The 14,445-nt window shown below is 38.4% G+C and overlaps 1 protein-coding gene across 1 annotated transcript in view; it reads left to right on the top strand.

The window, feature by feature from the left end:
* arhgap15 (Rho GTPase activating protein 15) overlaps nucleotides 1-14,445 on the top strand; it is a 396,561-nt gene that overhangs the window by 190,629 nt on the left and 191,487 nt on the right. The window contains exons 8-9 of the mRNA XM_018097301.2: nucleotides 3,255-3,353; nucleotides 11,296-11,416. Of these exons, the coding sequence (XP_017952790.2) occupies nucleotides 3,255-3,353; nucleotides 11,296-11,416 (220 nt within the window). The remainder of the gene's footprint in view (nucleotides 1-3,254; nucleotides 3,354-11,295; nucleotides 11,417-14,445) is intronic.

The following is a 14,445-nucleotide window of genomic DNA, read 5'->3' as shown; positions in this document are numbered from 1 at the left end:
CTAATTACAGGTATGGGACCCGTTATCCAGAATTCTCTGGACCTGGGGTTTTCCAAATAAGGGGGTCTTTCCATAATTCGGATCTCCTACCTCAAGTCTGCTAAAAAATTATTTAGACAGTAATTAACCCCAACTGGATTGTTCTGCCCCAATAAGGGGTAATTATATCTTAGTTGGGATCAAGTACAGGTACTGTTTTATTATTACAGAGAAAAGGGAATCATTTAACCATTAAATAAACCCAATAGGACTGTTCTGCCCCCAATAAGGGGTAATTATATCTTAGTTGGGATCAAGTACAGGTACTGTTTTATTATTACAGAGAAAAGGGAATCATTTAACCATTAAATAAACCCAATAGGGCTGTTCTGCCCCAATAAGGGGTAATTATATCTTAGTTGGGATCAAGTACAGGTACTGTTTTATTATTACAGAGAAAAAGAAAAACATTTTTAAAAATGTGAATTATTTGATGGAAGATTGGAGATGGCCTTTCCGTAATTCGGAACTTTCTGGATAATGGGTTTCCAGATAAGAGGTCTGATACCTGTATATACAGTATATATATATATATATTGCAAGATAAGCAATTCCAAGCTTTTTCTCGTCTCCAGCTCTTGCCCCCACCCTCATTTTATGATTGTTTTTGTTGGTGGCAAACCACCAAACTTTTTGTAGAACGCTGATCTGATTTCCTTAATCGTAGTCTTAAAAAGAAATACATTAAAAAAAGATACTGAGTCACAACCACCCTGTATTTACTCCGTACTAATGATTAGAAGAGAATATTCCGTATTTATCTTTCCAAAGATTAAAAAAAAAAAACAATAATTTCTTTTCAAATCTCCCATATTCGACATTGCTCTACAGAAGCTGAAAAATCCCAGGCACAATTTTGTTAAAAAATTCTAATAAATAATTATTGCGCAGCTCAGCCGCTTTCCTGGAAAACAGATGCCAAATTGTACACTGGGCGGATCGTGCCAAGAAAATCACCACATAGATTTTACTTGAACTGCGTTTCGTATTTATTAAAATGTTATTATACTGTATAGCTTAATAGCCTCCTTGGCATGAAAAACTCTTCTCGGTATAGATTGTTTGTGTATTAACATATTTTTTGCAGGCATGTTTAGTTACAGAATTATTACATTTGTGTTACATTTAGCGTATAAAATACAAGCTGACGTTGCCGCGTTCTGATTTCAGAATTGAGAGCCAGATGAAATGGGTGGAATAGAATCCGGCGCTGGTGTCTCATCTAAAGATCCTTCGTTTCTAACCAAATAATTATTGATGTAGAGATAAATAAGATAACGTACCCCCCCTGCAAAGTAAAGGAATATCCTGGGACTCCCTTCTAAGGTCACAGTTATCCTACATCATTTTCGACATTGGGACAAGTCACCATTATAACATATTAGTGACTTCCGGTTCGGCGCCTATGAGGCTGGAGGCTCAGGGATATAACATATTAGTGGTAGCAGAATATTGATGGAATTCCATTTACCAATGCCAATTATACCTAGTAATTCGCCAGGCATGGATTTGCGGTGAATTTCTGCGTTTCGCCATTGGCGGGCTAAATTTGCCATGCGTCCAAAATTGACGCAAGCGTCAAAAGAAATGGCGCGAGCGTCAAAAGAATTGTTGCTAGCATCAAACGTATTGTCACGCATCAAACGTATTGTCACGTGTCAAACATATTGTCGCGCCCAACAATTTTTTTTCGACGCGCAACATTTTCCCCTTTTCGCAAATTTTTTGCTGTTTCACGAATCTTTTGAAAGATTTACATATTTTTCGGCAAAGCAAAATGACAAACATGACTCTTTTTGGAGACATGAAAATAAACACACAATGGGGGGTCCGTTGATTTATTGAATAGTGCAGTCATAGCAATCAAATCAGATTCATATTAAGAAATCTTCTTAATAAAAACAATTGCACATAAAAATAAATTGCATAAACAAGCTCATATGTAAAGCCCTGCTTCATTCAAATAAACCATTTTTATAAAAATATACTTTTTTTTTAGCAGTATAACTGCCATTATAAGAATTAAGGGCCGCCCCCTGGGATCATAGGATTCACAGTGCACACAAACAAGCCAAGGCCAAGGCCAATGGACAGAGTTCTAACTTTTGCTCCCACACTACTTCCTGTTACAGTTAGAGCTGCATCACTTCCTGTCAGCTGATCTCTGAGGGAGCACACAGCCCATCACTAAATGGCGGCTCAAGGGAGAGGATGTAAAAGGGCAATATTTACTGATATATATATTCCAGTGTGGCGAGATTCTTTAATAGGTCACTTAACATAATATAAACTATCTGTTGGCTAAGTATTCATTCTGGGGGTATAGTCTTCCTATAAAACTGGGTTATGGACACCTTTCTATCATAGCCGGTGTTTGTGACCAGTTGCAGAAGAAGAAGCAGTCCAAAGTTTCTTCTTGTTATGTCTTCTTTTAAAATATTATTGCTGTATATATATATGCTGTATATATATATATATATATATATATATATATATATATATATACAGTATGTGTGTGTTTTTGAGAAATTCTCTTTACTTAGAATTATGCCTGGTCTGTGTCCCCATTTGGTCTTAGTCAACCTTGGGCTGATTGTTGACAGTTTTGCCCGTACTGCCCAATGTGGCAGTTTGACTCGTATGGGCATACATTTATTATATTACTGTGCTACTTGTATTCATATAAAATCTATTTTATGGATGCAGAAAATACTACTTATTCAGTATATTGAAGCCATGGCTAAAGGTTTCCAACCACGTTCCACCACCACCATAGCCAAGCTGGGTGCTCCACCCTAGGCCTTAATACTACAGTATGGCTTTTCTTACATATTTAGGACAAAAAAAGAGAAAGCAAATCCAACCTAAAAAGTTATACTGTGCTATTTACAAGAACATGCTTCTAAAACTAAGATCCATGGGGCCAATTTATACAACACACAACAGATTTCACACTTAATAAAACTGACATTCCTCCGGTGAGGCCCAGTCAAATCAGAATGAAAATATTGTGAATTGAAGTTAAAACTGCGCTTGGTTTTCAAGTGGAAACCTGTATCCCCGAGATCCATTATGAATGATTTAAAGTGAAAATGAAATCCTCGGGCACTTGTTTAACCAGGCAACAAAGGCACTTTTCCCATGCAAAAGGAGAATACAGTATAAATAAATAATCTTTCAATGGCCGCTTGCTTACACCAACATTCTCTCCTCAGATCACAACGTTATCAGGAAATGAGTTCCTTTTCCAGTCAGACGCAGACATTACCGTCCAGGAATGGTTTCGTGCAATCAGAAACACAATTGACAGTTTGGTATGTATTCGCTTCTTACAAATAGCCCCTTTCGTTGGGTAAATTTATAATGTTTATTTCGTTACTCGGACAGCTTAATGACAGATATGCAGGGGAAAACAAATAAAAGGGGGAATCAATAACCGAATAATTATGCCTTGATTATTTGGATACTTGCGATGATTTGTTTTCATTTCTTGGAAAGGTTAAGTACTGTAGGTAATCTCACGTTGGGCATTTTATTGAGATGATGGAGACTGGGAATGTTAAGCAAGCAGTACATTAGGTTTCAAATAGCATTTAATGAGCAGGCCTTTTCCAGTATATGGTGTTACGTACTTATTATACAAGGTATTCCGCAAGGTATGCGCTCCAAGGATTAGCAAAGGTTCATTGTCAGCATGGGAAACGGCTCTTTAGTTATATGCTTGAAAGCACAAGCAGCACAGAAAGTAAAATCCAGATTACTAATATATGTTACTTACCCAATTCCATTTCCTTTTTCTGAATCCTAATGAGTAGTGATGAGCGAATTTTTTTTCTGCAAATTTCTGCATTTCGCCATTGGCGAATTGTTTCACGAAACTTCAGCAAATATTCAACACGGGAAAATTAGTTGCGACTCAAAAAAAGTTGGGGCAAGTTGGGTGCAGTCACTTCAAGATGGACGCAGGCATGTCAAGATGGGCGCAGTCATGACAGATTCGCTCATCACTACTAATGAGGTCAAAACATAGCAACTCATTTATAGTGATGGGCAAATTAATTAGCCAGGAATGCATTTGTGGCGAATTTACGCATTTAGCCATTGGCGGATTGTTTCACGGAACTTCAGCAAAAATTCACCACGGGAAAATTAGTTGCGAGTCAAAAAAAGCTGGGGCAAATTGGGCGCAGTCACTTCAAGATGGACGCAGGCATGTCAAGATGGGCGCAGTCATGGCAAAGAAAAGACGCAGGCGACAAAAAAGTTGAGAGACAAATGCGTTAGTGATGAGCGAATTTTTTTGGGATTCGCAGCAAATTTCTGCATTTTGCCATTGGCGAATTGTTTCACAAAACTTCAGCAAAAATACACCACGGGAAAATTAGTTGTGAGTCAAAAAAAGTTGGGGTAAATTGGGTGCAGTCACTTCAAGATGGACGCAGGCAAAAAAGTTGAGAGACAAATGCGTTTCGCGGATTTTTAGCCGTTTCGAAAGTTTTCTTGTCATTTTACGGTTAAGCAAAATATGTCAGATTCGCTCATCACTACTAATGAGGTCAAAACATAGCAACTCATTTATAGTGATGGGCAAATTAATTAGCGAGGCATGGATTTGCGGCGAATTTACGCATTTATCCATTGGCGGATTGTTTCATGAAACTTCAGCAAAAATTCACCACGGGAAAATTAGTTGCGAGTCAAAAAAAGTTGGGGCAAATTGGGCGCGGTCACTTCAAGATGGACGCAAGCATGGCAAAGAAAAGACGCGGGCGACAAAAAAGTTGAGCGAGAAATGCGTTTCGCGGATTTTTAGCCGTTTTGAAAAATTTATTGTCGTTTTACGGCTAAGAAAAATATGTCAGATTCGCTCATCACTACTAATGAGGTCAAAACATAGCAACTCATTTATAGTGATGGGCAAATTAATTAGCCAGGCATGGTGACCAAGAACTGTCACACACAACAGTTTTTTTTAACTTGTGCGTCTTGCAAAGAATTTTCAAAATTGCAAAAACTTGTCATTGTTGTGCGGAATTTTTTTTCGACACACAACATTTTCGCCGTTTTGCGAATCATTTGCAAGATTCGCAAATTTTTCGACTAAGTGATACGGGACATATTCGCTCATCACTACTCGTTTATCAGTCTTTAAATTCCTGATTTTCCTAAACTTGTCACAGGAAAAAAAAAAAATCATCATTCAATCAAGGTTTTTTTTTCCTTTACTTGATTACAAATATGTTTACAAAACAACTTGAATTGGAAAAACTCAGTTGTGTTAAGTTGTATCAACAAAAATTACATTGTTTCTTTCATTTTTATAAATCTGACTGTTTAATAAACCCTAAAAATAAAATAGCTTGAATGTTAAAAACACACCTCCCATTGACTGATAAAAGCTTGTGAGGTTTTAGCCGCCTTATTGCTGTCATTCGTATTTTGAATATTTTTTTGACTGATAGATTTTGAAAATTCAAGCTTGGAAGAGTCAGATTTAAAAAAAGATCATATTTTTCACCACAATGAACTATGTGGAACCCCACCGATGCAATGAAATGGCTAAAAATGCAATACAATGACTACAAATGCACCACAATCACCAAAAAATGTCATATAAACACTGAAAGAACATACAAAGGTATTGTGCAGTGTGGTTAGCGCATATGCTATTCGCAATGGCAATAAATTATTTTTTTCAGATATAAAAACCCAATGCAATAAAAAAAAGTGTGTATATGTGTGTGTACTCTTAACAAATTGCATATTATTATGTATGTGTGAGTGCTGTGAATGTGTAAAAGCCTCCCAATGCCCCCAAAATGTATGTGTGTAAGTGTGTATTAATGTAATAAGTGCGTGTTTGTGTGGTTTTTTTTTCTACACTAACCTGGGGTTGGCAGGCAGGTCATCCTGGAGGAGCTGTAGCAGGAATGGAGGATCTTCTTCTGATGCAGTGAGTGGGTGGCTCTGGGGGAGAAAGAAGAGCAGGAAACAGCAGACATGTCGTTTGCACGTGTCTGCTGTTTCCTATGGGGCCCCTGGGCGATTGTGCCCCTGGGGCCACTTGTTCCCCACCTCTGCTCATTGCCTAGGGGCTGGAGAATGAATGGGTAGTGAAGGAGAAGTTTTAAAAGCTACTCCTCTGCTCCTAGACCCAGAAGTGCCACAGAACATAGAATCTTCTATCCGTGGTACTTTTATCCACACAATGTAGGTTCTATGTTATGTAGCACCTAAAGGGTTAAGGGGGAACCTTCCTTTAACTATTACAATGGATTGAAGAAGGACTCATTTTGCATTAATCATTTGCAGTTTGTGCAAAATGAAATATTTGGTTAATATGTAGTTGAGCCAAAATCCACACAATGCCACCATTATGGTTTTTTTTTTTGCAATAAACATTTTGTTTGTCCTTAGGTTACCCCAGCATCATGCTTAATATGAATACATGTGAATTGTTCTCAGAAAATGCAAAAAATGGAACTAAATCTAAAAATATAAATTTATTACCAATTGTTCTAGGGTTTGAGATTACGGCATATTAATTCTTTCATTTTAATTTTCCTAAAATAACCCCGTGCTTTAGCATTTTCCATTGTTTCACTAACCCCAATGGAGCATAAATTCACAGCTCTTAGCAAGGCAGCTCTTAGGGGGACACATAATAAACTTAGATATTCCTTTCAAAACACTACTTTTTTCTTTGTTGAGACCCTATAAAAATGGCATGGAAACCCTGTGAGTTATGAAATTCTGTAGTACAATGAAAAAAACATGCTGGTAATATAAACTATAAACTTATTTACTGGAGATCATGTGACCAGTCAGCAACCAACAAGTCATTTTCCAAATAATTGTATCCGTAAACTCTTCAAATGACACAGAAACTTCAAAAACACCGGGGTATACCAAATTGTTAGGCACCCCTCTGGGCTAAAATCACTGGCCGTTATATTATTTCCTGCTCCCAGGAATCTTTTGCCCCACCCTAGACCGGCACATACTCAGTACAGAACTGTTTTCCAAGCCCGCTGTACTGTGAATGCGCCCAACCTTAATCTTTGAAACAGATTCCTGTGAGAGAGAGAGAAAGAGAAAGAGAGAGAGAGAAAGAGAGAGAGAGGGGGGTAAAACATGGAGCTATGGAGGTAAGTACCTCAGGCCAGACCATTTTTTAAAGAACAGGCAAGTCAACAACTTTAGTAACTAGAGCAGGGATCCCCAACCTTTTATACCAGAGAGCCACATTCAAATGGAAAAAATGTTGGGGAGCAACACAAGCATGGAAAAAGTTTCTGGGGGTGCAAATAAGGTCTATAATTGGTTATTTGGTAGCCCCTATGTGGACTGGCAGCCTATAGAAGGTTCTGTTTGGCATTATACTTGGCGTTTATGCAACCAAAACTTGCCTCCAAGCCAGAAATTCAAAAATAACTCCCTGCTTTGAAGCCACTAGGAGCAACATCCAAGGGGTTGGGGAGCAACTATTTTTTTTTTACACAGCAAATTTTGTCACCAGTTTTGCGAAACAATTCGCCAATGGCGAAGCACGGAAAAACTTGGAGCTATGGAGGTAAGTACCTAAGGCCAGACCATTTTTTTAAAGAACAGGCAACTTGGCCTGGGTAAAAAGTCAGCAATTTTAGTCACTAGAGGGTGTCTAATAAGTTGCACCCCAATGATTTTGAGCTTTTATATGTCGACACTGTACAATCTAGAGAGTTCCAGTAATGTAGATTAGTGGTGAGTGAATCTGTCCCGTTTCCCTTTGCCAAAAATTTCACGAATCTTTTAAAAGATTAGGGGCCACCGAAAATGCTATGCAGCAAAAAAAAAAATCATCTGCCGCGTAATTTTTTTGACGCGCTGCAATTTTTCCGATGCGCATCATTTTTTTGACACAAGTTTATTTACATGTGTAACAATTTTTTTCTTACGCAGGCGACAGTGTTTTTGGACGTGCAGCGAATTTTTACACAGTGAATTTTGTCACCAGTTTTGCAACACAATCCGCCAAAGGCGGAGCATGGAAATTTACCACGAATCCATGCCTGGGAGAATAATTTCGCCCATCAATAATGTAGATTCTATGTTTCCACATTAAATTTAAAAAATACATTGGAAGATAACGGATTTCACCAAACCATACAATGGAAATAGGATTATTCTTTTTGTTTCTTTATTTCATTCTTTATTTAATTCTTTAAACATTTCCTACAATGAACAAATCAAAAAGTTTAGTCCTTATATGTACATTTTATAGTTTAAAGTCAATGATCCCCAACCAGTGGTTTGTGAGTAACATGTTGCTCCCCAACCCCTTGGATGTTGCCCCCAGTGGCCTCAAAGTAGGTGCTCATTTTTGAATTTCTGGTAAGGAGGCAAGTTTGGAGGCATAAAAACCCAGTGTAAAGCCAAACAGAGTCCCTTGTAGGCTGCCAGTCCACATAGAGGCTACCCAATAGCCAATCATAGCTCTTAATGGGTTCCTCCAGGAACTTTTTCCATGCTTGTGTTGCTCCCCAACACTTTTTCCATTTGAATGTGGCTCACGGGTATAAAAGGTTGGGGATCCCTGGTTTAAAGTCTATATAGTTTATCAGTCTATATACTGGAGGGAGCAATGGAATCCATTCTTAACCTCATCCAACAGTGGCTTAGCTAACATTGTGTATACACTGACACAATTTTCTACAGTTTGCAAAAATAAACAGAATTTTTCACGAGTATTCTGATTTATGGATTCCTTATTATTATTATTATGGACTCCTTACCTCTAATCTCTAAACCCCCATTTGTGCAGTAAGCATGAAGTATTTTTCTATAGTTTGCCTCTAGTAGATTATTATGTATGAGCGCATAGCTTTCTAAGCATTCGGGACATTTATTTCGATATGTTTGCACAAATAAACATCATACGAGTGGGAGCCCAGATATTGCTATAAACATATACCTAATGAACAGCAGTATCTAGTTGTCAAAGACAGATGGTGCTTTTCTTTTGTTGCCTACAGAGAACTATGGCAGCTCCTGTTAAGGCTATCCATACAAATATGCGGAGGGAAAATGTTCTGTATATATACTAGGCCATGCAATCAACAAATTAAGAAAAGTAAAATAAACTCTATTTATAAAAAGGGCCTCCCATTTGCAAATGGATCTCCCTCTAGCTTCTCCTCAACCCTCCCCACCCATCGAGTAAACCATTATTTAACCTTTTCCTACATTGCCGCTTCTTTTTCTCTAGTATGAACCAAACATTATTTGTCTCAAATGAAACATACAGCACATTTCCCATTAAACTCCCTGAAACTGAACCTTGAAACCATTATACCTTCTGCAAATGACTATTAAACTAGCAGTTAATGTCCATATTAACTGAGCGCTAAGAACTCAAAGAACTCCATGGCTGTCGTCTTGTTTCTATCCCCGCTGAGCAGACCACGTAGCTGAAAACACTGTGCCATAAATTTCAATTCCCTTTATGTAGAATATAAGCCAAGGCACATACCTACAGTATAATTTCTAGATAATTAGATTTCAAAACCACTTGTACAGTAGTTTTTTTTATGTTTGGGCCACACAGTATTAGCTAAACTCTCTTAAAAAGCTTAATAATAGTGTTAAATTACATGTTTTCCAACAAGTTAGTGAACTGCAAGGTGACCTCTGGCTTTTCTGTTTAGGTGGGGGGGGGGGGGTATATCATTCAGTAAAATATAAATGGATCTATTTGTAGATTGTAAGCTCTTTTGGGCTCTCTTCCCCTCTTGTATCGGTTACTGATTGCTTTATATGTTACTCCTTGTAGATTGTAAACTCTTTTGGGCAGGGCTCTCTTCACCTCTTGTATCGGTTATTGATTGCTTTATATGTTACTCCTTGTAGAGTGTAAGCTCTTTTGGGCAGGGCTCCCTTCACCTCTTGTATCGGTTATTGATTGCTTTATATGTTACTCCTTGTAGATTGTAAGCTCTTTTGGGCAGGGCTCTCTTCCCCTCTTGTATCAGTTATTGATTGCTTTATATGTTACTCCTTGTAGAGTGTAAGCTCTTTTGGGCAGGGCCCTCTTCACCTCTTGTATCGGTTATTGATTGCTTTATATGTTACTCTGTATGTCCAGTGTATGTAACCCACGTATTGTACAGCGCTGCGGCATATGTTGGCGCTTTATAAATAAATGTTAATAATAATAATAAGCTGACAAGGAAGGCATGTTTTCTTCCTGAGCCCATTTTGATGACTTTCGTTGAAGTTTTTATTTATAAAACTTCAAAAAGGTTTCCAGCGAATATCAACAAAACGGTAAAATGTTACTAAAATTCCTTTTTTTCCTATATACAGTAGTACTCAAATAATTATTGACAAGTTGAGAAATTTTGAGTTCTTAATGACGTAGTTTGGCCTTAGGGAATAAAGGAAATAAAGAATTTCTCCAGAAAAGAGTCTTGAAGGAGAAGGAAAGGCTAATAAAGAGTTAATCCCAAGCTGCAGGCATACCTTCAGTTGAAACAATAGTGCCCTTAAGTCTCCCCATATTTCTCCCATTCAGATGATCAGAAGCCAAACAGGAACAAAAAACGCTGAGCTGTGTAAAGAAAGTTCCCATAATGCCTTGCTCCTGCACCAAGACCAGTTAGTAAGACTATGAGTCAGCTTCCTGCTGATTGGCTCAGATCCACATTCCTAAGGGAGGGGGAGTGAGTTCTTAGCATTCTTGAGGGAGGTTGGAGCAGGAGAGAGGAGAGAGCTGTGTGTCTCTGGCATAGGAAAACAGACACAAGAAATCTTTTGATAGATGACTCAGTGCAGCGTTTCTGTGAGTGCTTATGGCTGTATTACATAGACCTTTCTGATAAAGCTTACTTAGTTTTTACCTTTCCTTCCCCTTGAAAGTTCACCAACATTTTTATTGGAAAACACGTTGAAAGTCTTGAAAAATAGGAGGAAATAAGAAAAAATGAAAACAGAATTGCATTATAATGTGTAGTTTAATGCAAGTTATGCTTGCATTTCTTTATTAAAGTTATGATTAATAGGAGCTTATCTGTGGGGATAAGGGCAAGATTGCACCACTGTGGTTCCCCACAGCAACCAGTCAGATCCTTGCTTTCATTTTATAACTGCCCATGGGTTGAATAAAACTGATTACTGATTGGTTACAGTGGGCAACTATGATTTAGCACCTATGCTATGTATTATAAGAACATTTACCTAATAATATGTAAGAAGAAATTATGTTGTGTTTTCCCTCAGGGAAGAGAAAAAAAGAGTCCTCCACTGTGTGGAAACATTGAGAAGACTTCAAATATAGAACTTTTACATCTAGAAGGTGAAAACACCAAGGAGCATAAACACGAGCAAAGAAAATCGCTGAGTAAGTTGATTTTATTAATTATATTATAGTGTACCTGTAGCTTTCAACAACTCAACACAAATACCTGGGCACATTTTCTATGAGGAATATTATGGCAGGGATGAAGATTTTGGTTATTTACCTGATGGCTGATTAGGTGGGGTTATTAACATGTAGGCAACTATTATTTTACATTGGTGATTTAATCCTAAAGATGACTTGTCTAAGGACATACAAATGGAACCTAGGCTCCTTTATAGCAGTCCATGATCATAGCTGTTTGTATCAGTCTGCTTATGTAAAAATATAAATTTTAAAGCTCTTCTAAACGAGGTTTAAAGGGGACCCGTCACCCCCACATAAGAAGCTGTATAATAAAAGTCCTTTACAAATTAAACATGAAACCCAAATTCTTTTTTTAATTACCGTATATACTCGAGTATAAGCCGAGCCGAATATAAGCCGAGGTACCTAATTTTACCTAAGAAAACTGGAAAAACTTATTGACTCGAGTATAAGCCTAGGGTGGGAAATGCAGCCGCTACTGCTAAGTTTCAATAATCAAAATAAATACCAATAAAATTACATTAATTGAGGCATCAGTGGGGTATATGTTTTTTAATATTTATTTCAAAGATAAACAGTAAACTAGCTCTGTAAGTGGAGAAGAGGGTCAACAAAAACAATATGAGTACTACCCCACGCTCATTGCACATTGGCAAACTGGCAGCAGACCCGGTCCCGGAGGGATGTAAGGGGAAATAGGTATTGCTAGTGGGAGCCTAGGCCAGGGCACTGGAGGGTCTGGTTGCGGGGGGCCTAATTTGCACACAAAGGAGAGAGGGTGCTAGTCTAGAGGGACCCATGGCACCCAACTCGAGTATAAGCTGAGACTTTTTCAGCAGATTTTAGGTGCTGAAAAACTAGGCTTATACTCGAGTATATACAGTAAATCATCCATATCTGTTATAAATGTATTTAAAAATCTGAGCTGTCAATCATATATTGATTGCCCTGCCTCTATACCGTAGGCATAGAGGCGGGGCAGGCAATATATGATTGTCAGCTTAGATTTTTAATTACAATTACTTTCACTTTCCATAAAGCACTTCCTAGATATCACCTAGATGACAAATGCATATGATTTTGGGGTCGATACAAAACTTGCCTTAATGACACTGTATACAAAATGGCGCCGGCCTGCTGGCTGTGAGTGTAAATCCCAGGACCGAAGGGAAACAAAATTAAGTAGTTTATACAGTGTAAGTAAAGTTTATTTTGCTCAACTAACATGATAGAAAAGGATTTGGAATTATTTTTTAGGGTTGACAGGTCCCCCTTAAAAAGTATTTATTTCAAACATCAATGATTAAAGTTTCAGATCTCAGATACTTTTTGAAATTTCAAGCAGATTACAAAGTTAAATAGATCTAAAAAAAATGTTGTTTTATTGAAACAGAGGATAGTCATGCCTACATACTCTGTGCCACCTTTGTTAGTTACCAAGACATAGAATGATATGTGGAACTCGCTGTAAGGCTGGGCAGGTGAGTGACTGGCAGGTAGGAGCCTAAGTGCGTGGTAACGTTAAGTTTCCATGTTTGGTGTTTAAAAGAACCAGAAATATGTAGTGCACTCAGAATTTGGTTTAAAGAAACTTATACAGATGACAAAGATGAACCAGAAGACAAATCCAAGTAATAGAATAGAGCATACAACCTGAAGAAGGTCTGTATAACAAGCCAGAGGTTGGGGGCAAGAGGTCTTAGGGGGTGACAGACAATACAAATCTGTGGAACAGGCCAGGGGGTCAAAACCAGGAGATCAGATGGGTAGCAGGAACAATGAACTAACAGGACTGGAAAACAAGCAGGAATTCCGGCACAAGTCAGGAACTCGGGCACAAGTCAGGAAATCAGGCACAAGTCAGGAAATCAGGCACAAGTCAGGAACTCGGGCTCAAGTCAGGAACTCGGGCTCAAGTCAGGAACTCAAGCACAAGTCAGGAACTCAAACACAAGTCAGGAATTCGGGCACAAGTCAGGAACTCGGGCTCAAGTCAGGAACTCGGGCTCAAGTCAGGAACTCAGGCACAAGTCAGGAACTCAAACACAAGTCAGGAATTCGGGCACAAGTCAGGAACTCGGGCTCAAGTCAGGAACTCAGGCTCAAGTCAGGAAATCAGGCACAAGTCAGGAACTCGGGCTCAAGTCAGGAACTCAGGCTCAAGTCAGGAAATCAGGCACAAGTCAGGAACTCAAACACAAGTCAGGAATTCGGGCACAAGTCAGGAACTCAGGCTCAAGTCAGGAACTCAGGCTCAAGTCAGGAACTCAGGCTCAAGTCAGGAAATCAGGCACAAGTCAGGAACTCAAACACAAGTCAGGAATTCGGGCACAAGTCAGGAACTCAAGCACAAGTCAGGAACTCGGGCTCAAGTCAGGAACTCGGGCTCAAGTCAGGAACTCAGGCTCAAGTCAGGAAATCAGGCACAAGTCAGGAACTCAAACACAAGTCAGGAATTCGGGCACAAGTCAGGAACTCGGGCTCAATTCAGGAACTCAAGCACAAGTCAGGAACTCGGGCTCAAGTCAGGAACTCAGGCTCAAGTCAGGGTGAGGCTGAATTTACATTGGATGGTTATTTTGCATTTAATTAGCCTCAGGCTCTAGAAAGCTGGGTAGAATTTTGCTGAGGAATATTGCTATAAGACTACAATTCTGATGTTGCTAGACTACAATGCAAGGACCCAACTGGAGTGTAAGGGTCTGGGATACATCCCATATTTTGCTGGGTTAAGCTAAAAAAAGCCATTTTGTGGATAAAAATAGCATTATAAAATAAACAGAGACTTTCTGTTCTGTTTTCCATCTAAGTCATAGATTTAGTTTAAAAAATAAAGCTTTATTTTTTAAACTAAATCTTTTTTATTTAAAAATAAAGCAAGTGAGATAAAATAATGATTTACATTGAATTCCACATAAAACTCACACTATTCTATGTGTTTTTATTGTTATTATTATTGCTACTGCTATTAATATGTTGCCCCT

Source organism: Xenopus tropicalis, chromosome 9 (genome assembly GCF_000004195.4).
Source record: "Xenopus tropicalis strain Nigerian chromosome 9, UCB_Xtro_10.0, whole genome shotgun sequence".
In the NCBI taxonomy this organism is placed as follows: Eukaryota; Metazoa; Chordata; class Amphibia; order Anura; family Pipidae; genus Xenopus; species Xenopus tropicalis.
This window is presented reverse-complemented; position numbering and strand designations above follow the sequence as displayed.